The 26587-nt window shown below is 37.8% G+C and overlaps 1 protein-coding gene across 6 annotated transcripts in view; it reads left to right on the top strand.

The window, feature by feature from the left end:
- Positions 1-14967: 14967 nt before the first annotated feature.
- KIF2A (kinesin family member 2A) overlaps positions 14968-26587 on the top strand; it is a 64213-nt gene continuing 52593 nt past the window's right edge. For 2 of the 6 annotated variants that reach the window (XM_081301441.1, XM_081301440.1), the window contains exon 1: positions 14968-15395. In XM_081301441.1, the coding sequence (XP_081157567.1) occupies positions 15332-15395 (64 nt within the window). In that variant the 5' untranslated portion in view covers positions 14968-15331. The remainder of the gene's footprint in view (positions 15396-26587) is intronic. The other 4 variants (XM_081301438.1, XM_081301436.1, XM_081301439.1 and 1 more) reach the window with 2 other exon arrangements.

Raw genomic sequence — 26587 nt, 5'->3', positions numbered from 1 at the left:
ACGTAAATCTTTAGGGGACAAATTATTTCTAAACCATAACAGAAGTACAGAAATTAGAGACAGTATGGTAGGATGTGGATTGATAATAAAAAGCAATAATGATATTCTCTGCTTAGTTTAAATAGTGTGAAATATAATTGATGTGCAACATAAAAATATCAAAATGATGTCAAAACCATATTTTAAAAACCTAAATTTTAGTGTTATAAATGTGTTTTCTTTTGGCTCCATATGCTATTCCTAAGAAGTTATCCTAAAAAAATATTCAGAAATATTCACTGCATAAAATATATGCCTTCAACATTGTTGATAAGACAAAAAAATAAAATGGAAACAATCCAAATATCCATTTTATAAATATTTATTTGTGTATGAATTTCCCTATTATCTACACATACAGCAGAACAATAGCAGATATCAAAACAGAGATAGATCAATGAACAGTGGCATGAAAAGAGCTACGAAACATATTGTAAAGAAAATTTTAGTTTTAGAAAAGTAGATACAGCATTATTTCTTTAAAAATTGAAATTATGTCTATTTAATGGAATTTAAACTTACTTTTCCAATCATCATAACCTAACAGTTGTGTCAAAATGACCAAGAGTACATATTGAAAATACTTGTTCCTAGACTTCCAACTAGAAATATTGAATAACAATATCTAGTCATAGGAACCATGAATCTGCATAAGAATCAACCCATACGAATATTGTGCATAATGAAGTTTGAAAATTAACTAGATTCATATGGTACTTAGTGACTACTTCCAGGGAGTGGAACTTAGATGGCAAAATTGCTTTCCTTTCCATATTTTAAACCTTTCTGCTTTTAAGTTTTTATAAACATTTATTCTAATAGTAGATATAGATTACCATATCTACTAGATTGTAATCTATATCTACTAGAGATTTTTGTCTCTTAGGAAGGTGGGAATGTTAATATTGTCTGGATTATGTAAATAAGAAAATTCATTATAAATTTAGTTCATTTGTAGTGAGGAAAGACCATTAAATCAAAGGCCATAAATTTGGCAACATCTTACAGGTTATCAGCCTTTTCCTTCATTTATTTGCTGAAGCCAGGCATGGTGGCACATGCCTGCAATCCCAGAAAGTTGGGGGCCTGAAGCAGAAGGATCTCAAGTTCAAAGTCAGCCTCAGCAACTTACGAGGTCTCTCTATGTTGCGAGGTTTAAGCAGCACAGCAAGACCCTGTCTCAAAATAAAAAATAAAAAGGGCTGGGATGTGGCTCAGCTGTTAAGTACCCCTGGGTTCAGTCCCTGGTTCCTCCTCCACCAAAAAAAAAAAAAAAAATTGCTGTGCATTTATGGTTCAGTGACTGTACCATGTGCCAGATGCATAGTGAAGAATGTTAGACAATATTTCTACCCTCAGGAGCTTTCTTGAAGGTGACAGAAGTAACAGAAGAGCAAAGCACAACTAACTGAGCAAGATCAGGGCTGTTGGTGGTAAGTGACAGGATGATATGCTAGAGTGCAGAGTGAGGGAGAGGAGGAAGGTAAGGGAAGGCTTTTTTCAGGATGTAGTTTTTCATGAAAACCTGAAAGATGAATCAAATTTAGGAAAAGCTGGATACCCATCCTGATTGAGGAAGAGCTTGACGTGTTGGAGGTGGAAAGATGTTCTGTGAGTCTAGAGCCAAGAGAGCAGGATAGCAGTCCCAGATGAGGCTGGAGAGGAAGCCAGAGCTAGTTCTTGTACAGTTCTATAAATAATTTAGATTTTACTCCAGGAAGCTAGTGATTGGTTTTAAGAAGGAAATGATATTAGCTCTTTTGTATTTTTAAGTGAGTACTTCCATAGTCTTTGACTTTTGACTTAATAGTATATGTTCACTGAAAAAAAAACTTCTACAAAAAATTATATAATTTTATTTTAATTTAAAATTGAAGAAAACCTAACAATACAGTAAATGTAAGAAGTCAAAAGGGGACTGGGACTGTAGCTCAGCTGTAGAGCACTTGTGTAGCATGAATAAGGTTCTGGATTTGATTCCTAGCACTGAAAAAAAAAAAAAGATTTAGAAATACATAAAATATTAGATGACTACTCAAAATTAAATGGGTGGATTATAAAACACACTTAAACAGTTATGAGTAATGAAGTCAATAGGTAACATCAATGGCAAAGGAAACAAACTTTCAGTTAAAAGATGGATGAGTTTGGGGCTCAGGTTGTAGCTCAGCAGTAGAGCACTAGCCTAGCACATGTGAGGCCCTGGGTTCAATCCTCAACATCACATAAAAATAAGTAAATAAAATAAAGGCATTGTGTCCAACTACACCTAAAAAATAAATATTAAAAAAAAAAATGGATGAGTGCCGCAGTCTGGCTGGGCACAATTCAGGAGCCACTTGTCAAAAGAAACTAACTTTATTTTTAGAACTACAAACGCCAAACAAAACAGCTCCTCAGGAAAAAACCCTCAGAGCCCAACTGCCACCACCGGCTTCCCCAAGCCTCTCACCCCCACACAACCCTCACCACCTCCCACAATCCTCCTGCTCTTGAGGCCGATTGGCTGGGTCGTGTGGGCGGAGCCAAAGAAGTCCCCTAATGAGCAGCTCCGAGGAGGAGCCAATCAGCTAGATGTTGCTGGGGCCCCTGTGAGCCAATCATCAGCTGGCAGTCTGAAGGGCAGGGAAACAGCCCAATGAACATCACCACAGAGGAGCCAATCAACTAGATGTTGCTGGGGCCGCTGTGAGCCAATCATCAGCCAGCAGCTGGAAGTTTGCTGGCAGCTGGAAGTTTGCTGGGGCCCCTTTGGCTGTGGCTCTCAACAGATGAGTTCTATGGATTTAATACACAGAATTGATAGTGTTATGGTTTAGAATGAAGTGTACCCCAAAAGCTCATGTGTGAGACAATGCAAGAAGGTTTAGGGATGAAATGATTGAGTTATAAAAGTCTCAACATAATCAGTGCATTAATCCCCTGATAGGAATTAAATGGGTGCTAACTGTAGGCAATTAGGCTGTGGATGGAGGAGGTGGGTCTTTGGAGCTATGCCTTTGGGATATATATATTTGTCATTGGTGAGAGAAGAAGCCTCTCTCTTTGTTTCCTTGTGGCATGTTCCCAGCTGCTGTCCTATGCCATGTACTTTTGCCATGATGTGCTACCTAGTGTTAAGCCCTGAGGAATGGAGATAGCCATCTATGGAGCGAGAGCTCTGAAACTGTGAGCTCAAAAATAAACTTTTCCTTCTCTAGAATTGGTCTTGTCAGGTCTTTTGGTCAAAGCAGCAGAAAAGTTTACTAAAACAGGTAGTGGTGGATATCTTAATAGATTTTATGAGAATCATTACACAATGTATATCAAATCATTCCACTGTATACCTTGAATATATGCAAACTTTGTCAATTATATATTTTAAAAGAAAAAAATGAGAAAAATCATTCTGTATTATGTCACTGATATTCCATGATAACTTTCCAATCCAGTTTATTAAGATCCTGAACTAATCAGGACATATAAAGTGTTGTTTAGATACATTACTATGAATGGTTTAATTTTTTGTTGTTAATTCTGAGTCTTTATTCATTAAAATCTTTATTCATCTAAAAATCTGGTATTAGGGAAAACTGCTACATTTCCTGTACTTGAAAAGAATTAGTCATGCTAGTTAAAACTAATGCAAACAGTAAATTTAAAAATCAGGAACATCTCAATGTAGACAATTCGTTTAAGTCAAATATGGACCTTAAAAGTTTTGTGTACCTATCAAGAAGTATAAATGAAAGAATCATAATAAAGAAGGTGGAATAGGAAAATAACCAAGTAATGTCAATCCAGTGCCCAGTCCCTAAGCAGAAAATGTACCAAAACTATTGAATTATGACAATTTAGACAGAATCAATAGTTCTCAACCAGGTAAGCCTCAGATTCTGATGTGTTTTTCAGAAATAGTCCACTCTAAGCCCTACTTCCTGAGTTTTTTTGTTTTTGTTCTTTGATACTGAAGGTTGAACCAGAGGGGCTTTACCACTGAGCCATATTTCCAGACTCTTTTTTTTGGGGGGGTGGGGGCAGAGTCTTACTAAATTGCCTAGGACCTAAATTACTGAGTCTGGCCTCCAACTTGCAACCTTCCTGCCTTAGCCTCTGGAGTTGCTGGGATTACAGCACACACAGTGTGCCACCACATCTGGCTTTCCCTGAGATTTTAAAACAGTAGGACTGGGATAGAATTTGTGCCTCTATATTTCTTTTTTGTTGGTACTGGGGATTGAACCCAGGGCACTTAACCATTGAGCTACATCCCTGGCCTTCTTTTATTTTTAATTTTGAGACAGGTTCTCACTAAATTACTTGGGCCTTGCTAAATTGCTGTCAAACTAGCATCAAATTTACCATTCTCCTGCCTCAGCCTCCTGAGTTTCTGGAATTACAAGCCTGTGCCCATGTGCCTGGCTATATTTGTTTTAAAAGCTTTCTTAGGAAGTTCTGGTGATCACTGAGTGAAAATCACACAGATAGGATAGACATTATAGATTGGATTGGGAAGAGAAAGTTCCAAAGAGAAAGGAGACTTGAGCTGTGTCTTACCAAGTGGGAAGGCTTTAAATGGGCAAACAGGAAAAGATAAGTATTTATCATTCCAGTTGCTGGGGGAAGATGCAAAAACTGAGATACATGAATGGGCAAGGTAGCATTGGGGAGAAAGTAAGTAAGCTCTTCTGCAAATATAAACAAATAAAACTGTCAGTTTTCACTGCATGTGGTACCTAGAAGGTAACTGCTAACTTTAAAAAATACAATTTGGTAGAGGATTCAATCCAGATTTGGGGGGTTATGAAAGGAATGGGTGATGGTAAATCAAGGCAGTGAGTATTTAGACTACTAGCTATTGTTTTTCTCCTCCAAAACTCCTGTTGAAAATTAATTGCCACTGTAACAGTATTAAGAAGTAGGAGCTTAAAGTGATTAGGTCATGAGGGCAACCCTAATGAATGGATTAATGCCATTTTGGTGGGAGTGGATTAGTTATGGTAGGAGGGAGTTCCTGATAAAAGGGACGGGCTAGGCCTAATTTTCTTCCTCTGTGTCTAGTACATGCTCTCTTCCCCTACTGTTATTGTTATGATGTAGCACCCAAGTCCTTGACAGATGCTGGCACCATGCTCTTGGATTTTTTGGCCTCCAAAAAGTATAAGAAAAAATTTTTCCTAATTTATAAGGAATTTATAAAAATACCCAGTCTCAGGTATTTTGTTTAACAACACAAATGGACTAAAACAGCACTCATTTGAGAATTTGGCAGCAGAAGAAAAGTAAAAAATAGAATGGAATTTAAATAGAAAGAGGATGATCAAGAGAAGATTGTTTTTCCTTTATGAAAAAAGGAGCCTGAATGTTTATATATGGTGGAAAGGAATCCAATGGAAAAGAGGAAATATTTCAGAGGGTAAAATTTGGATTTGTATCTTACATGTTTTTAGTATATTTAAGGACTGAAATAAATTACAGTGGGATTATACCACTTTAATTGGAATTAAGATCTGAGTAAATGCAATGGGAACTAGAATCACCAATTCTAAAAATAAATAAATAAATCCAGGAAAGCATGTGGTCAACCAAAAGTTTCTAATCCTACCTCTTTTTTTTTTTTTTACACTTGATTCCACATCCATAAACTTTGTAAAAGTAATTCTGAATAGATTATGAGTGGAAAAAAAGAAATGAAAAAATTTAAGTTACTTGATGTATAGATAAATACGTACAATCTGGGCCTAGAAGTGGAGCTAAGTTGTGCGTCTGTCCTTTCACAAAGAAGTTGGTTCTAGTTAAGTGCCATTTTCAGCCTTAAACTTCATTCACTAGCTAAACAAACTTTTCCTTGCAATTATTCCTTAAAGCATATGCACTAATAATCCCACAGCAGAGAATCTTCTAGAAATTTAGGCATAAGGAAAATGGCTTGGTTGTATTATAATAACTATAATTTTTTGAAATGGTGTGTTAACTCAGAATTAATAGGTCAATGGTAGCCACTCTTAATAGGATATGACCTGATAGAAATGATCTTTTTTTTTTGAATTTTTTTTATTGATGGTTCACAACATTACAAAGCTCTTGACATATCATATTTCATACATTAGATTGAAGTGGGTTATGAACCCTCAATTTTACCCCAAATGCAGATTGCAGATCACGTCGGTTACACATCCACAATTTTACATAATGCCCTATTAGTAATTGTTGTATTCTGCTACCTTTCCTATCCCCTACTATCCCCCTCCCCTCCCCTCCCATCTTCTCTCTCTACCACATCTACTGTAATTCATTTCTCTCCTTGTTTATTTTCCCATTCCCCTCACAACCTCTTATATGTAATTTTGTATAGCAATGAGGGTCTCCCTCCATTTCCATGCAATTTCCCTTTTCTCTCCCTTTCCCTCCCATCTCATGTCTCTGTTTAATGTTAATCTTTTCTTCCTGCTCTTCCTCCCTGCTCTGTTCATAGTTGCTCTCATAATATCAAAGAAGACATTTGGTATTTGTTTTTTAGGGATTGGCTAGCTTCACTAAGCATAATCTGCTCTAGTGCCATCCATTTCTCTGCAAATTCTATGATTTTGTCATTTTTTATTGCTGCATAGTACTCCATTGTGTATAGATGCCACGTTTTTTTTATCCATTCATCTATTGAAGGGCATCTAGGTTGGTTCCACAGTCTAGCTATTGTGAATTGTGCTGCTATGAACATCGATGTGGCAGTATCCCTGTAGCATGCTCTTTTAAGGTCTTCAGGGAATAGTCCGAGAAGGGCAATAGCAGGGTCAAATGGTGGTTCCATTCCCAGCTTTCCCAGGAATCTCCAAACTGCTTTCCAAATTGGCCGCACCAATTTGCAGTCCCACCAGCAATGTACAAGTGTACCCTTTTCTCCACATCCTCGCCAGCACTTGTTGTTGTTTGACTTCATAGTGGCTGCCAATCTTACCGGAGTGAGAGGGTATCTTAGGGTGGTTTTCATTTGCAATTCTCTGACTGCTAGAGATGGTGAGCATTTTTTCATGTACTTGTTGATTGATTATATATCCTCCTCTGAGAAGTGTCTGTTCAGGTCCTTGGCCCATTTGTTGATTGGGTTATTTGTTATCTTATTGTCTAATTTTTTGAGTTCTTTGTATACTCTGGATATTAGGGCTCTATCTGAAGTGTGAGGAGTAAAAATTTGTTCCCAGGATGTAGGCTCCCTATTTACCTCTCTTATTGTTTCTCTTGCTGAGAAAAACCTTTTTAGTTTAATTAAGTCCCATTTGTTGATTCTTGTTATTAACTCTTGTGCTATGGGTGTCCTATTAAGGAATTTGGAGCCCGACCCCACAATCTGTAGATGGGAGCCAACTTTTTCTTCTATCAGACGCAGAGTCTCTAATTTGATATCAAGCTCCTTAATCCATTTTGAGTTAACTTTTGTGCATGGCGAGAGAAAGGGATTCAGTTTCATTTTGTTGCATATGGATTTCCAGTTTTCCCAACACCATTTGTTGAAGATGCTATCCTTCCTCCATTGCATGCTTTTAGCCCCTTTATCAAATATAAGATAGTTGTGACTTTGTGGATTAGTCTCTGTGTCCTCTATTCTGTACCATTGGTCCACCCGCCTGTTTTGGTACCAGTACCATGCTATTTTTGTCACTATTGCTCTGTAATATAGTTTGAAATCTGGTATCGCTATATCGCCTGATTCACACTTCCTGTTTAGAATTGCTTCTGCTATTCTGGGTCTTTTATTTTTCCATATGAATTTCATGATTGCTTTATCTATTTCTACAAGAAATGCTGTTGGGATTTTGATTGGCATTGCATTAAACCTATAGAGAACTTTTGGTAACATCGCCATTTTGATGATGTTAGTTCTATCTATTCATGAACAGGGTATATTTTTCCATCTTCTAAGATCTTTTCTACTTCTGTCTGTAGGGTTCTGTAGTTTTCATTGTATAAATCTTTCACCTCTTTTGTTAGGTTGATTCCTAAGTATTTTATTTTTTTTGAGGATATTGTGAATGGAGTGTTTTTCCTCATTTCCATTTCAGAAATTTTGTCGCTGATATACAGAAATGCCTTTGATTTATGCGTGTTGATTTTATATCCTGCCACTTTGCTGAATTCATTTATTAGTTCTAGTAGTTTCTTTGTAGACCCTTTTGGGTCTTCTAGGTATAGAATCATGTCATCTGCAAATAGTGATAATTTAAGTTCTTCTTTTCCTATTTTTATGCCTTTAATTTCTTTCATCTGTCTAATTGCTCTGGCCAGTGTTTCGAGAACTATATTGAATAGAAGTGGTGATAGAGGGCATCCCTGTCTTGTTCCAGATTTTAGAGGGAATGCCTTTAACTTTTGTCCATTCAGAATGATGCTAGCCTGAGGCTTAGCATAGATTGCTTTTACAGTGTCGAGGTAAGTTCCTGTTATCCCTAGTTTTTCTAATGTTTTGAACATAAAGGGATGCTGTACTTTGTCGAATGCTTTCTCTGCGTCTATCGAGATGATCATATGGTTCTTATCTTTAAGTCTATTGATGTGGTGAATAACATTTATTGATTTCCATATATTGAACCATCCTTGCATCCCAGGGATGAATCCTACTTGATCATAGTGCACAATTTTTTTGATGTGTTTTTGTATTCGATTCGCCAGAATTTTATTGAGGATTTTTGCATCTAGGTTCATTAGAGATATTGGTCTGTAGTTTTCTTTCTTTGAGGTGTCTTTGTCTGGTTTCGGAATCAGGGTGATGTTGGCCTCATAGAATGAATTTGGAAGAGCTCCCTCTTTTTCTATTTCCTGAAATAACTTGAAAAGTATTGGTATTAATTCTTCTTTAAAGGTTTTGTAAAACTCTGCTGTATACCCATCCGGTCCTGGGCTTTTCTTGGTTGGTAGTCTTTTGATGGCTTCTTCAATTTCAACCATTGATATTGGTCTGTTCAAATTGTGTGTATCCTCCTGACTCAGTCTGGGCAAATCATATGACTTAAGAAATTTATCGATGTCTTCACTATCTTCTATTTTATTGGAATATAGGTTTTCAAAATAATTTCTAATTGTCATCTGCATTTCTGTAGCATCTGTTGTGATATTGCCTTTTTCATCCCGTATTTAGTAATTTGAGTTCTCTCTCTTCTTCTCTTCGTTAGCATGGCTAAAGGTCTGTCGATCTTATTTATTTTTTCGAAGAACCAACTTTTAGTTTTGTTAATTTTTTCAATAGTTTCTTTTGTTTCAATTTCATTGATTTCCGCTCTGATTTTAATTATTTCTTGCCTTCTGCTACATTTGCTGTTGTTTTGCTCTTCCTTTTCTAGGGCTTTGAGATGAAGTGTGAGCTCATTTATTTGTTGGTTTTTTCTTTTTTTGAGGAATGACCACCAGGCGATGAATTTTCCTCTTAAAACTGCTTTCATTGTGTCCCATAGATTCCGATATGTTGTGTCTGTATTTTCATTTATCTCTAAGAATTTTTTGATTTCCTCCTTTATGTCTTCTGTAACCCATTGATCATTCAGTAACATATTGTTGATTTTCCATGTGATGAAGGATTTTCCCTTCCTTCTTTTATCATTGATTTCCAGTTTCATTCCATTATGATCAGATAAAATGCAAGGTATTATCTCCACCCCTTTATATTTACTGAGGGTTGCCCTATGGCATAATATATGGTCTATTTTTGAGAAGGATCCATGTGCTGCTGAGAAAAAAGTATATCCATTTGATGATGGTTGATATATTCTATATATGTCAGTTAAGTCTAGGTTATTGATTGTGATATTGAGTTCTATAGTTTCTTTATTAAACTTTTGTTTGGAGGATCTGTCCAATGGTGAGAGAGGTGTGTTGAAGTCACCCATAATTATTGTGTTGTGGTCTATTTGATTCTTGAACTTGAGGAGAATTTGTTTTATGAATGTCGCAGCACCATTATTTGGTGCATAAATATTGATAATTGTTATGTCTTGTTGGTGAATGGTTCCTTTTAACAGTATATAATGTCCTTCTTTATCCCTTTTGATTAACTTAGTCTTGAAGTCGATTTTATTCGATATGAGGATGGCCACCCCTGCTTGCTTACAAGGACCGTGTGCATGGTATATTTTTTCCCATCCTTTCACCTTCAGCCTGTGTATGTCTTTTCCAATCAGATGTGTCTCCTGGAGGCAGCATATTGTTGGATTTGTTTTTTTAATCCATGATACCAGCCTATGTCGCTTTATTGGAGAGTTTAAGCCATTAACATTCAGAGTTACTATTGATATATGGTTTGTACTTCCATCCATGTTTGATTATTTATCCTTTTTTTAAAAAATTTAGTTTGTTTCTCCATGATTATCTTTCCCCTCGCCCTCTGTCTTTACCGACACACTTCCTACTGATGGTTTTGGTTATTGTTTTTCATTTCTTCCTCGTGTAGTGTTTTGCTCAAAATGCTTTGCAGTGCTCGTTTTCTGGCTACAAATTCTTTTAACTTTTGTTTATCATGAAAGATTTTTATTTCGTTGTCATACCTGAAGCTTAATTTTGCTGGATACAGAATTCTTGGTTGGCATCCATTGTCTTTCAGTGTTTGAAATACGTTGTTCCAGGATCTTCTCGCTTTCAGCGTCTGTGATGAAAAATCTGTTATTAACCTTATTGGTTTACCCCTGAATGTAATCTGTCTCCTTTCTCTTGTAGCTTTTAATATTTTCTCTTTGTTCTGTATATTGGATATCTTCATAACAATGTGTCTTGGCGTTGGTCTACTGTGATTTTCTGTGCTCGGTATCCTGTATGCATCTTCAATTTGTATATCTGTTTCCTTTTTTATTTCTGGAAAGTTTTCTGTAATTATTTCATTCAGCAGGTTACTCATTCCCTTGGTTTGACTCTCTGTACCTTCTTCTATCCCGATGACTCATAAGTTTGGTTTTTTTATGTTATCCCATAACTCTTGGATGTTTTTCTCGTGATTTTTTACCAGCCTTTCTGAGTTGGCTAGACTCTTTTCAAGATGATATATTTTGTCTTCATTATCTGACATTCTGGCTTCTACTTGCTCCACTCTGTTAGTGATACTCTCAATTGAGTTTTTAATTTGGTTTATCATTTCCTTCATTTCTAGAATTATTGTTTGATTATTTTTTATAATCTCTATCTCGTGATAATGATGCTTAACTTCTTCTTTTATCTGTTTATGTAATTCATTCTCAATGTGTTCTTTCGCTGCTTGAATTTGCTGTCTTGTATCCTCTTTAAGGTTCCATTCCATCTGTCTAAGGTGTTCCTTGAGTTCTTTATATGACCATTTTTCTGATGACTCTAGGTCCTCCTGAATATTTAGGCTGTCCTGCATTGTTTGTACTCCTTTTCTTCCTTGCTTTTTGAAGCTGCTCATGTTACTTCTTGTTCTGTTTGACTGATGAGTTACTGTTTACTCCTATAAATTTATTAGATGCTTGGGAGGAAAGGTATTAGAAGGGAAGGGAAGAAGTCACTAAAGAGAATGAGAGTAAGCAGGTAGAATTCAAGAAAGGGGGGATAAGATAATTGAAATGAAATGAAAAGACAAAAGAAGAAAAAAAATAGGTAATAAAAAAAGAAAAAAAATTTAAATAAATAATAAAAAAATTAAAATTAAAATTAGAAGAAAAAAATTAAAAAAAAATTTAAAAAAACAACAAGAAAAATGAAAAAGAAAGAAAAACCCAAATCAAAAAAAAAAAGAGAAAAGAAAAAAAGAAAAAAAAAAACTAATAAATGCATTCTTAGAGTTTGATTAACTTCTCTTCCAGTAGGTGGCACTGTGCCCACCAGGCCAAGTTTCTCCTGTCAATACGCGGGAACCAATCACTGTGCAGCAGCTCCTCCCAGACTGGGCGAGTCTCCAATCCTGAGTGCCTAGGGCCTCCTCTTGTGTCTAGTCATTTCCCACTTTTCCTCTAGCCAGGCCCCTCTCACGGGTGCCGCTCACTACAATACTGGCTACACGCCAGGTCTGCTGCTCCCGGGGAGCCCTGTTTTCATGAAAGACTGGGCACACTCTTCCAGTTTGCCATTCCCTCAGACCCTAAGTTTGTAGAGCTTGGGGCTGAGAATCCTCAGCGAATTTTATTGCCCTCCGGTAGCCATGCCCCCGGTAGCTGGTGCAAGAGACCTCAGCTGTCAGCACTGGTGGGAGCGGTAGTTCCACGCCACCTCTGATTCCCTCGGTCTGGCTATCGTGCTCATGGGAGAGCTGGGAGGGGCCCTTAAGGTTTCCCCGATGTGTGGAGAGGGAAGGCTAGGGAATTACACACCTGTAGCCACAGGTTTCAATGAGGTTATCTCTTCCCCTGCAGTCTGATGACGTCAGTTCTCTGCCATGGTGGTATCTCTTGCAAATGGCGACAGTTCGTTTCCCTTTGCCGGGTGACCAATGCAACTGGTGGGTCCTTACTGTCTCTCCCAAGCCCCGTTTCAAACCTGTGTCCACTACCTATGAAGGCTCGGTAGGCATTTACCTCTGTAGGAACAGAAGGGCCAACCAGTTGTTTCAGCCGGATGGATTAGTGCTGAGTCACAGCTGTTTGTCTGCGGGAAGCAGGCGAATGGGAGCTTGAATTCAGCCGATCCGGGCTCAGTGTGTGTTCTGAGAGGCCCAGACTTTTCGCCCCAGATCCACGTCAGCTCAGCATTGCCTAGTGATCCTGAGCAAACAGATTTAGGTTGTTTACGACTCCCTATGCCTGCACAGCTGAAGAGGTCAGAGACTTGATCTCCCTGCACCCGCCGCCATGTTGGAATCCTCTAGAAATGATCTTTAAGCAAGATGGCCAAAGTGGGCAAAGAATACAGACCTATCTGTAAAATTCTTGTTATTTTCTTAACGTGAGGTGGTGAGGAACAAAGCCAAAATGATAATGTATACCTAATGTTCTATTACTAGACGTAGAATCCTAATGGACGATTTGAGCATTATGGTAGAATGATGGGGTTTCTTTCTCTTTTAAAGGATGGTGATACTTTGTTTTCTTAGGCATAAAAGCATCATCAAACATCAAAGCATTATCACATTTTATTTCATTAGTTCTCACAGAAAGTTTGTGATTGAGAAAAAAAGGAAGTTATTATTCTAGGTTGATCAAATAGATAATTGAGATACCAAGCAGGTAAAGAAGTAAATTCATTGAACAAACGTCTGAGTGCCTTCTCTATAATCCTAATTAGACCAGGACTTCTTAGTAGTTGTATATCTTAGTAATTACTTGGTAGTAGTTTTTAGTTCAGAAGCTTAGTAACAATAGTTAGGTTCCAGTTGGGGTTATATTTCTTGGTAATGCCTGAGTCAAAATTAAAATCCTTGATCCAGAATGTTGATGGAAACAGCCACATTGCATATTTTATGGCTACTCTTCAGAAGGCCACTTGCATACATAACCCATAATGCAAGTATTGCTAAATACATATAAAAAACATAAAGCCTTTTGGGTATGACTTATAAAGGAAAGGTTTTTGTCTCATACATTTTTATGGAGCAAGATGATGTACATATTTTAAAAATACCTTTGAATATGGATTAAAGGTTAAGGCTTCTTAATTATATAAACCACAGGATGCAATGTATGTGTCAGCAACCATTATAAAACAATATTTTATGAAGCAATTTAAAATTTAGGAGCTGTATAGCTTTATTTTTTTGCATTCTTTAAAGAATACGCAAGCAAATAAATGTTTTATACCTCAGTTACAGAGACATCATAAAATTAATGCTACTAGATAGCAGCTCAAAGAGTTCAGATAAAATGCTTCAGATTATAGGAAGAAAACACAAAACAAGGAAACCCTTATTTGGTCAAATCTTATTTTGAAACAGAGGGCCTGAAGTGTGATGTCATTTCTGGAAGAGAAAAGCAGAAGGTTTTTTTTTTTTTTCCGACATTGCCTATCCAGTTTTGTTTTGTTTTGTTCATAGAAATTATGTCTACTTTAGCATAGGTTTAAAAGGCTGTTTTTGACAAACAGACCTTCAGTATACTCAATTTACATACGTGTTTCAATTTTCGAAGCATCTACTTGAGTTATTTATATTAGGTCGAAAACTTTAGGCAAACTCATGTGCATATATATACTTACACACACATACCCAGTTTCCAATTCCTGAATTTTAAAACTGTTTTTAATCAGTTCAAGAAGATTAACAATGATTATGGAAAGTAGGTAATGAAAAAAGTAACTTCCTCCAGAACAAGTCCCAATACAGTTTTCATGGTCCCTGTCTACAGGGCCTTCCTGCTCAGAGAGGATGGAGTCTTGCTCACCTCACTGTGATGTAGTCAGACTAGTCTAGAGACTGCAGAAAAGACACATTCTTAGTCATTCTGTCTGTACCCTATCCTTGAGTCACAGTTACTAGGGTTACAGGCAGGGCAAATAAGTCTTAACCTCTATAGCAGAAACAGCACAGAGGCATCCGATGGACCACAGCCACAACAGTTAAGGACACCCAATGCAGGACTTCTGAGCCACTAGGCAAGACCACAGCGAATCAGGTCTTCATTCCGACTTAGGTGGGTGACACCCCTTCTCCATAACCATATGGGAAATCTGAATCAAGTGTGCCTCGGGAGAGCAACTTGGGCCAGTAACCTATAAATGGCAAGTGGGGTGACACCTGCAGATGAAACACCTAAGTACTGTCATTGGCGGGTCCCTAAATTCACTCCTCAGCCCCGCACTCACTCCTAAAGCCCCCAAACCACTAGGCCCCCAATCCATTCCGGCGACAGCGCCAGAAAGCACGGCGTGCCGCTTCCCGCGTGTTCTAGGCCGCGCGGTGAAATCAAACTCGACGCCAGCTCCTAGTGGGCTGGGCCGCGCGCGCTAAGTTCCCGGGGCCTGCCAAGCTGCGGCTGCAGCCCGCCGGCTGCGGAGCTGGGCGGGGCCGCCTCCAGGCAGAGCGCTAAGGGGAGCTGGGGAGGAAGAGACGCTGGCTGTGCGTTTGCGCAGGCGCGCGGCGCCCCGCCTCCCCAGCGTCGACTGCCTGGCGGGCGGCGCGGGCCCTCCCACTCTTCGCCGCGCCGCCTCACGGCCCCGGCCCTCGCTTCACCCCGACTCCCCTGCGTGCGCCTCCTGCCGCCGGCCTGCAGGCCCGGGGCCTCCGCCTGCTTCCCCGCCGCTGCTCCTCGCGGCGCTGCTCGCGTTCACGCTGTCGCCCGGCCCGGCGCGGCCGCGGGCAACCGCTCCCCCTCCCGCACCTACCCCGCCCCCTCCCCGCCTTTTCCGCCCTCCAGTCCCCCTCCCTGGGCCCGCTGCCGCTGCTCCAGATGAGGTGATGGCAACGGCCAACTTCGGCAAGATCCAAATCGGGATTTACGTGGAGATCAAGCGGAGCGATGGTGAGCCGCGCCGCTGGCCCCGCCGACCCGGCCCCACGTCCTGTAGTGCGCGAAGGGGACGCAGGCGCCGGCCGCCTCATTGATTGCTCCGCAGGGCTGTGGGGGCGGGAAGGCGGTGGCCGCGGCGCTTTTGTGTGTGGCGAGTGTGCGGGTGAGGCCGGTGCGGGGTCCGCCCGGGCGCCGCTGCAGTGCAGGGGGCCGGACCGCTGGGGAAGGCCGCCTTGGTGGGTCCCGAGCAGGGTCTCCTGCGCCTCCGGGTCTCCATCCTCCCCGGGGACAGCAGCCCGGCCCAGAGCGGGCTTCGTTAGGGATGACCCTGCCTCGAGCTCATCCCGGTTGTTCGGTTTTACCGGCCTCTTAGCTGCCGGGGTGGGGGTGGGGAGCGTGAAGACCCGTGATTTCAGTATTTAGGGAACCGACTACTGGTCAGAGGCTGAGGTGGGGGAGCAAGACCGTAGCCAGAAGCTGCTGTCTGGTTGTGGGCCTCCTCGGCTTTCGTTCCCAAGTATGCTTCTGTTTGCTTGTCCCCTGCTTAGAAGAAGGATGTAGAGAATGTCGCGCTCAGCCATGCATAGGGGTGGGGAGCAGTAGGAAGAAATATTCGATAAGCTTCTCCAAGGTGATGGTACAGAAAGGGAGGGAGAGGGGATGGACATAGTCAACTCGTGGCACTACGGAGAAGGTGGGGATGGGCGACCGGATGTTGATATTTTCACACCCTCGGGAGAGGTAACTGAGAAAAGTGTGAAACGAGGTGAAGACACACGCTTAGTATTTTTTTTTTAAAGCGCCTTAGGCTTACGTATGTTTCTGTAGGTTCCTCTTGGGGAAGGTGTTTTATGTCACTAGCTTGGGGTGTGGAATGTGATACATCAGCCACACTTGGAAATCATTTATATTATGGAGGAGAAAATACAGAGGGAAATAGGGAGAATTATTTTCTTTCAATACAAATATTGAGAGAACTAGATATGTATAATATCCAGCATTATGAGGTGTTCTTGACTCCGTGTTTATTATAATCATTCTTTTTATTTTTTACTCATTCATTATTCTTTAGCATAGTCAGTAACCTATCACTTCCACACAGTCTTTTGGTTTCTACCAAGTTTGACCAAGTTATGTGAAGCTATATTGAGATATGTTGGTAGATACTATATAGTTAGTGATTTTTTCTCTTCATTGTATTTGAGGTAATTTGTGGTTAAGAACTTCATATGCATCATTATCCTGCATATGAAGAAATTATACCACTTAGAGCTTCAGAAGTTACCAGTAACACTACTGGGAAAGAGATGTCTTTACTTGGAGTGGGATTTCTTTTATATTTTTGTCTCAACATTACTTTCTTGAAAGAGTCCTGTTATATAATTTCATTTGATTTGGGTTCACTGTATACCACTGGAAGTGGGATTTACATATTATTTTTAAAACTTGGGGTGCAATAAAATGTTAAGTTCTTTACAATGTTTTAAGACTCTCTGATCATAGGTGCTGTGAAAATAGTGTATGACATTCAAGAGATATCTGTTTTTCTCTGAGCTAACATCTTTTTTAAATGTATTGGATTTGAAGCAATTTTGGTTGTTTGGAGGATATAGGCTTCTAATATTCTTTCAGCCTTTACCTTTAACCCATACCAGAAATTCCCAGACACATATTCTTACTTTAGTGCTGGTAATCTACACATTTCAAAAGTAGTTTCTTGTAAAAAATAATGGAAGTCATTACAATATATATATTATCCTAACCTATTGGTGTACATAATTAAGTGCCTTGGGTGCATGATGGAATTGATGGATGGCAAAATATTGGTAGAGAACTTTTAAAGAGGGGAATATTATTTGCGTTAAATGATAGAGTTTCACAGTGGTAATTGGCTGTCTGGGACACTTCTTCAAGCTTCCCCTTTTTCACTTTAGAGAAACTGTTTTGCTTCCTACTACTTTTGTAACAGATCTGTATTGGATAAAATGCTAGTGGTTATTATAACAAAAGTAAACTTTGCAGCTGGATGAATATTAGAGTAATGTCTGAGACAGCGCAAATCAGAGGAGTGAAGAGCTGCTTTAGACTGCCTGCCATTAACTGGTGACTTGATGTTTTTCTTCATGTATACTAATGGTGATCCTTGTCACTGTTTCAGGACCAGACTTTTCCCATCAGTGATACTCATATATTAATACATTCCAAAGACAAAAGAGTAAATTGAAATGGGCTTATTCCTATTTTTGAGGCCCTGTGAAAATACTAATCTCAGTAAGTCTTTACTGATTATTAAAACCAGATGACTGGTCAACTGAGTTTCTCAGTCACCCTTTATCATTCATGATATAGCTTAATTCCTTTAAATATTACTATTTTGAGTACCACAATATCTTTATTTTATTTATTCATTGTGGTGCAGAGGATTGAACCCAGGGCTTTGCACTTGCTAAGTGAGTGCTCTACCACTGAGCCACAACCTCAGCCCAATATGATGTTTTTAAACTGCAGTAAGGAGAAGGTGTGGTGTAGAGAATGCTATGGAGGGATGTCAGGCTACCCACACCCATTTCAACCAGAGCCAGGATGTTGCAGCATTAAAATACTTAACTAATAGACTCTTAAAGTCAATTCATCTGTGTGTCATCCCTCCCTTCCCTGAAATGTGCCTAACATAGCAGAGTTGAGTGAATTGTTCATTACTGGATTTTAAAACATATTTTAATTATTCAGATGAAATCTTCCCAGGAAGTGAAACCCTTATATTTATCATTCTGTACTGTCACCTCGTACTGTGCCCTGCTCCCTCCTTGATGACCTCTCAGTTCAGGATCCCCAGAGTTGATTGAAATGGAGTGATCTGCTAAGACCAGTAGTCTTTTTCTGATACTGTAAGGTTAGAAGTGGCAGGAGTTTGGCTTGGACTCCTGATATTGTTTCCAGACACAGGTGATAACCTAGTATGAAATTGGACTGGCTTTTTGAAATTGGACATGGAAATGTCTCATTCAGGTCCTTCTTTAAGATCCCAGTAACTCTAAAAAGTACAGTCTTACAGTTGTATACCTAGGTAGTCATTGGGAATTTTTTTTTTTTTAAGCTTCACTGTTAAAACATCAGTTCTACAGTAGCTGTGACTACCTTTTAAGGACTGGAAGAGGGATGAGAAAAGTTGAATTATTTGTAGATTGCAGTTAAGATGACATTATTCTTTGGGGTCTCTTAGTCACAGTATTGATATATGTGATCTTAAGAGAATCTTAGGATTCTTTAGCCAGAACAATCCTTGGAGATTATCTAGTTCTAGTTTTTGTAAATATGGAAACCAAGTCCCAAGTCACCATAAGGGATTTGTCTAGATTCATACAACTTGTCAGTGGCAATTGGGAACCTATCTTGCATAGTATAGAATGCAAGCTATCAAGAACTGTGTGACAGTAAAGGAAGAATTCTGTTACTAATCATATATAGTCTTATCAAAGTGGAAAATTGCTTCTCACTCATGGAAAGGCACCAGGGACCATTGTAATGGTCCTTGATATAGTGTAGTTACTAGAATGTCACAAAAACCCAAAATTTGGGAGAAAAATATTTTTGTCTCAATGAAATGTTGGAAAAGTTCTTTAATTAAAACATCTGGAATCCAGAGGAAATTGAAGATTTCAAAGGACCCATTGGGGATTTTATAGTTTAGAGCAAGAACTTGTGAGAAAACATTAAGTGTACTAATTCTCAACATGCTTTTCCACATTATTATGCCCGCTCATCTTGACATGTCATTTTATAGGCTTCTGAAGAATAGACTCCGAATTTAGGTAATAAAAATTAACCACATAGCAGTACACTTGTCTTTTAGTTATAATTTTGTGGCTCATATGGGGGTAGAATAGGATAGGGAAATTTGTGGAGTAATAATTCCCTTTTGCCTGATAATGAGGGTGATAAGTGATTCCAGATATGTATTTGTTGGGCATAGTTTTCCAGGTGCTTCCAGATATGTGATCTGATTGTATCAACAAAGAAATCCTAGGAAGTAAGCCAGTAGGAGGGTAGTGGATTCATTGTTTTATAGGTGCAGAATATGAGGTTATATTATTTGCTAAGATCAAATTGGTTCATAAGGGATGCAGTCAAAACCTAAATCTATTCAATTCTACCTCTTTTAAGGACTGGTGAATATTTGCTGATGATATTATGAAGTGATAAATACTAAAATGTTAATTTTCTTTTTGAGACATATAACCTCCTGTAGTAGAATTCTTTCCACTATTACCAGACAGGCTCAGACAACTACCAATTTATAATAGTTTAAATTTACCAAATTGATGAAATCAATTTCACATTCAGCAGTCTAAGGCTTTATTTTTATTTATTTTTTTTATTGGTTGTTCACAACATTACAAAGGCTTTAAAACTCTTTTCAATAGGCCCTGACTTTTTGCTTGTTAGAAGTGCCTCAGAAAACCAGAATCTATATTCATTGTCTAGCCACTTGATTCTTATGACAGATTTCTAGGGAAAGGGCATGTATCAATTTGTTCTTTATGTGATAATTAAAAAGAAAAAAAGAAAGGATAAAAGCTAGGGAAAAGAGGAAAGAGCCAGTGAAGCCTGTGTATGCTTATATAGAGAAAGGGTGTGAGTGTGAAAGATTCAGAACAGTGGGGGATCCAGACTCTTTTTAGTCCCAAGTATACATGACATTAACATTACATTAATCTTTTGCAAAGTTTAATTCTTGGTTTTAGGCACCTGCTTTTGATTTTGTAACCTCTATTTATAACTTAAAATAATCTTTAAGGTAGTTTATTTATTTTGAGATCATCATCATTAAACTTAAAAATAGATCATAATTCTTAGCTGAAAACCCTGGATAAAACTTTTTATTCTTCTGTTTTACTTGGGGAGCAAATGCAGGTTTGGTTGACCTTCCATTGTATACCATCTTTTAAAAACTAAAGAGATATTAATCGTATTATAGGTCTAGCACCTCTAATCTGAAATTTTTTAATCTAAAATGTTTTGAAGTCTGTTTAATCATTCTAATTCAGTGCAACAAGTGAAAATTCCATATCTAGTCTGGTATGACAGATTATAATTAAACTTCAGACACAAAAATATTGTATAAAATTGAATTCAGGCTCTGTATATTAAGTGTATATGAAACAAATGGATTTCTTGTTTATACTTGACTCCAATCACCAATATATCTCATCAGATATTTACAAATGTTCCAAAAATCTGAAACATTTTTGATCCCAAGCATTTCAAATCTTTATAATGCATAAGTGAAAATAGTCGTTAGAGGGGCTGGGGCTGTAGCTCAGTGGTAGAGTGCTTGCCTAGCATGTGTGAGGCACTGGGTTTTATCCTCAGCACCACATAAAAATAAAAAATAAGGGGCTGGGATTGTGGCTCAGCGGTAGAGCGCTTGCCTACCTATGCGACGCCCTGGGTTCGATCCTCAGCACCACATAAAAACAAATAAGTAAAATAAAGATATTGTGTCCAACTACAACTAAAAAATAAATATTTAAAAAAATAAGTAAATAAAAGTAAACAAATAAAATAAAGGCATTCTGTCCATCTATAACTACAAAAAATATTTTTAAAAAAGAAAGAAAATAGTCGTTAGGATTTCACCATGTTAAACATTTTACATGCTTGATTACATATAGTTGCTGTGCTATGTAGTTAGTATAGAGAGCTAAATAAATTGATGTTCATGGGTATTAGGATCTCATCTAATGAAAACAACACAAAAAGGAAATGGGGAATCATTTCATTGTTGATTAACAGTTAACATTTTGTTGCCATCTCCCAAGAGAAAAATTAGGAAGTAAGCATCTCTTCATCTCCCAAGAGAAAAATTAGGAAGTAAGCATCTCTTTTAAAAGGCCTTCTTCCAAATATGACCTTGACTAGGCCTTTCTCATTTTGGTGCTACCTGTTTTTCTCATTATGCAGTATAATAAAGCTCCCAGTTCAGAAGGTTATTTACTAGGTGTGGGATATTTTGGAGTATAGAACTTAAATGATTATGGTGTATCAAAGTAATGTGATCTCATATATTTTTTAATTGCAGGTTTTATTAAATACTTTTTATTAACAGCTTAATTCCTATATATCAGATATTCTCATAGATGGTAGAGATACCAAAAAAGAATAAGGCAAAAATAGTTCCTGCTCTCAAAAAGAAATAAATGATTCAAATATAACTTGATAAGAACTGATAGAAGTATATCATTCTGTATGTACATCATTACTACTTCCCATTTTAGGTTTAGGTTCTTTAGATTTGAAGTTATAGGTCTTCTAAATGTAAAATGTCATATGTCATGCATATTGTCCTTCCTACCTTCTCTAACCATGACCAACGTCCATTGTCATTCATGCTGTGCTTTCCTGAGAACTCATACTTGGCCTTAGAATTCTTAATATATAGTTCGGATAGCCTCTGTTAGTCAGATGAAATTAGCATTATTTGTCACTATAAGCCTATTTTCTATTCTCTAGTATCCTTTTTATTTTTTATACTGGGGATTGAACTCAGGACATTTGACCACTGAGCCACATCCCCAGAACTTTTTTGTATATTTATTTAGAGACAGGGTCTCATTGAGTTGCTTAGAGCCTTGCTAAATTGCTGAGGCTGGCTTTGAACTTGTGATCCTCCTGTCTCAGCTTCCCAGCTTACAGGCACTCGCCACTGCTCCTGACTTCTGTTATCCATTTGAGTTATAACTTTAACCTCTATATTGATAGCAAAAGGAACAAAGTTTACTCTTTTTAAGTTTCTGGCAGACCATTCCCTGGAGCAGGTTTCTGGGTTGGAAATGTTTATAAACACAGAGACCAAGGATGTGGAACCTGAAAGCAGGTATAGCCACCCTAAAAGCTACTGGTATTTATGTGTTATTTGGGAATTATCACCTTGCACAGTATGGCCAAATGCTATAAGAATCTGTTTTTATTCATTTTGTTATGACTTTTAATCAAATTTCACATATGTAGAAATTTTTAAAGGAAAGACAGGTTCAAGAGGGGACATATGTATGGTAAAATTTGCTGACTGTGCTTTCCCTTTTGATCATAATTCTTGGCCAACAATTATCTACTTAGCCTCACTCAGATAGCTTTTATTTTCCACACTGCTACTTGATTTGTTAAAAAGTCAATCCAGTTGTTAGTCTTGATAGCTGAAAAGATTTAACATTTGTGCCCCTTAAAAGCCAGTTGCTTTGCTAAATGTATTATTATTTTGATTTTTTTTTTTAAAGAAGGTAAGAGTATCTTTCCTATTTACAGAAGAGAAACTTAGCCTCACACATTGATTCCTGTCTGCAGTTAGTATTGTGATCCATTATTTTAGGAAAAGTAGCATCTCCTAAAGACAGTGACCTGACAAGACTTTATGAAGAATGAAGCTTAAATAGTGGGAGGAAGATGACCAGTAGATAGATTGTCTTGGGGGGAAGGAGACATTCCAAGCTTTTTGCACACAACATGGGAGAGGTTCTTGAGCTAGAAACAGGGCTGTCAGGTAAAAGTCTGTCAGGTGGAAGGGTGAACGATGAGGAAGATAAGAAGGAGCAGGGTAATCTGGGGTACTTTATTAAAGACTTGTAAACAAAGGTAAGGTAAGAATCTTGGAATTAATTTCTAGGACACTTGGAAACTACTGTAGGACTTAATCTTCTAAAAGTGGTAATAGGAGTTAGCCAGTGATTAGTGGTAGATTAGAGGGAGAGTAGCACTGAAAATGAGAGCTAGTGTGGAGAAGATTGCATCAGTCTGGGAGAGTGAACAAATGATTAAAGAACAGATGAGATGCAGAACACCCTGCAAAAAGAATTGATGTAATGTGGTGATACATCACTTGTGCTGAGTAAAGGACAGATGAGTTGGAAAGGAATGGATTTCACATTTGTAAAGTCTGAGTGTAGATTGTAAAATCTATTTGGTTCTGTTTAGTCAAGCTAATCCTATTCATGAATACAGTGTAGAGAACGGTAGAGCCTACATACATGTAATATTAAAATCATCCAACTTAGGCTCTTTTTGCATCTAATATCTTGAATGTAAGTGAATTTAAAGTATAGGTCATTTCCATCAAATGTATACATGCTGCAAGAATTTACTTAAGTTATAACTGTTTTTTTGAGATTCTGGAATGGAATGGAAAGGAAAATTAGTACTTAAAGAATTTGGCTTCAGTTCTTTAAGGGATGAAGTGTTTTGATTCTTGAAGCTGGGGGTTGGATGTGTAGGCCTTGTGTTAATCCCCAGTAATCTCCTCCCTTCTCAGCTTTTTTCTTGCTCTTATTTTTTATCTGTTTTTTTCTCCCCTCGCATATACTCTCCCTGTTTCATTGTTTATAATAATCTCTTAACTGCTATTTACAATTGAGGACTAAAAAAAGGGATAGGCAAGGGACAAGTAGGCTGAGTAAACAGGGTTTGAGGCAATTGAATTAATTGATATAATACTGTAATGATGGACATGTGTCATTATATATTTGCCAAAATCCATAAATGGTACAACACCAAGAATGAACTCCAATTTAAATTGAGGACTATGGGTTATGATGATAGTAGGGGAGGTTGTGTGTATTTGTTCAGGAAGGAGATATATGGAAAATATTTGTATATGCCACTCATTTTTGCTGTGAACTTAAAATAATGGAAGGAGGGTCTACAAGAATTTATAATATTTTAAGAGTGAGGATCAACCATGCAATTAAGTTTTTGTTCTTCATTTTTGTCATGTGTAGTCTTTGGATCATATAGGAGATTTAGGGTGTGCCAACAAGAATTTTTTTTATACCAGGGATTGAACTCGGGGGCACTCCACTGCTGAGCCACATCCCCAGCCCTATTTTGTATTTTATTAAGAGACAGGGTCTCACAGAGTTGGTTAGTGCCTTGCTTTTGCTGAGGCTGGTTTACTGGGATTACCCAACACAAGAATAATTTTTCAATGCAATGAGAAGAATTCAGATATGCTTGGTAACCTTAGCCCAGTTTCTTTATTTCAGCCTGTGGACTTAATGAATTTATAGTTCATATGCTTTGACAAATGTCCAAGTAGTGCAGTCTGGAAGTATCAATTAAGATTGAATTTAAATAAGAACTTACCTATTCTAGTTGAACAGTAGGAATTTTCTGCTATAAGATATGCACATGAAATCTAACTTTCATATCAAGAGAAGTGAGTTGGAATACAAACATTGAACTTCAGTGGCACATGACTGAAATCCCAGTGGCTCAGGAAGCTGAGACAGGAGGATTGCGACTTCAAAGCCAGCCTCAGCAACTTAGTGAGGCACTAAGCAACTCACTGAGACCCTGTCTCTAAATAAAATACAAAATAAGGTTGGGGATGTAGCTCAATGGTCAAGTGCCCCTGGTACTCCAGAAAAAAGAACCAAAAAATTTGAACTTTTTTCCTTTTATGGTGCTGGGGATTGAACCCAGTTTTTCTGTTTGTTTGGTAATAGTATTAATCCTATAATTTACCATGGACTACTAAAGAGACATGGATAAAATGATTTACCTGTAATGTTTTTATGAACTGAGAACAAATTAGAAGTCCTAATTAGTGAAGTAAGTCTTGGAATTTAATCACAGATAGCTCCTTGATGAAATACTGTTATTGGTCAAAATTTACTTGCGCTGTTACAATAAGGACATTGACTTGTCCAAAGCTGTACGTAAAGTAAAAAGCAAATGTGAGCTTGAAACGTAGATTGCCTCCAAAGTCCTCTACACGCTAATTCCTTTTAGAGTTCTTTGTTTATTATGGCTGTTCCAGTCATTGGAAGTCAGATCATTAAGTATATAATGGTTTCATTTTCTTCTCTGAGGTAAAGTTTGCTTTCAGGCTTTTTTATTAATCCAGCAAGTATTTGTTGGATAACTATTACATGTCCCTTCATTTGAGGTCTTTGAAGGAACAAAGGGGTTTTCCCTAGAAAAGGTTACTATGGCAGATGGAACAAAAACATAAATTACTAAATATCTCCATTTCAGTGTCTCTTGAATACCTTAAATTCATTGTGTCCAAAATGTCTTCAAATCTACTTTAGAATTTCTAATCACTTTCATTTATCCTGTTGTAACTTAGAAATCCAAGTGTCTTCCTTGATTGATTGTATTCTTTCTACCTCATATCCTGTCATGAAGTTCTTTTAACTCTCCATCTTTGGTTAATTACTGTTTCTGAGTAATTCCAAACAATCTGACTTTCCTTTCCAATCTCATTCTTGCCACTTGTTTGAAGCACACTACTCCAGACATACTGAGCTTTTTTGGAATATTCCACTTCTTCTAACAATCCCAGCTAAATGTGGTTTTGTTTTGCCTTTGTTAAACATTTCATCCTTCCTTATTCTCTAGAGTGTGATAAGTTTCTTGCTCTACATGATCTTGAGTCCCCTCTATTCTTTCAAAATACATATGAGATTGTAGTATCTGTGTAAATGTGTCTGATCAGACTCAGGTTCCACTATATCCACATTGCCCAGCACAGGGCCTCAACACACTTCATAAATTACCTAATTGCTAAACAGTGCTTACATGAACTAATGGTGCTGCACTTTCACTATTTCTATTCATAAAGTTTTTGACCTTCTAAAGAACATTAATTTATTTTTTTTTCATCCTCTAGACACCAAGAGTATGACATGATGTGTGTCATTACTCTTAATGCACATATTAAGTTTTCTTTTTAAACTTAGTTACCTGTTTTCAGTAGCAGTATCGTCTCGTGGTTAACAAGGAAGTTCCAAAAGGGCATATACACTTACTGGAAAGTCTTTATTGTGTGTCCAATTCCTTCCCACCCCCAACCATTTCTTATTTTAAGAGGCAGTCAATAGTCTCAACTTCTGATTTATTAGTGCAGAGTTTTTGTTTTCATTTTCAAGCAAATTATGTTCATGTATATATATCTACAAGTTATAGAGATAAGTGTAAATATAAATTTTTTTACTATAGATGGTGTTTTGTATATGCATTTCTTAATTTTATTTTCATTTAATGATATCTAGGACAACTTTTGAGAACTTAAACAATAGTCTCATTCTTTCTCATAATTGCATTTTGTTAGTGTCTAACTGTACTAATAAATTTAATTAACCAAAGAGTATGAATTTACCTTCCTGTCTCTCAGAATTCTTGTGTGTTTCTGTTCTTGTCCACATAGT

The sequence above is a fragment of the Spermophilus citellus genome (genome assembly GCF_964194105.1).
Source record: "Spermophilus citellus genome assembly, chromosome: 1".
Classification (NCBI taxonomy): Eukaryota; Metazoa; Chordata; class Mammalia; order Rodentia; family Sciuridae; genus Spermophilus; species Spermophilus citellus.
This window is presented reverse-complemented; position numbering and strand designations above follow the sequence as displayed.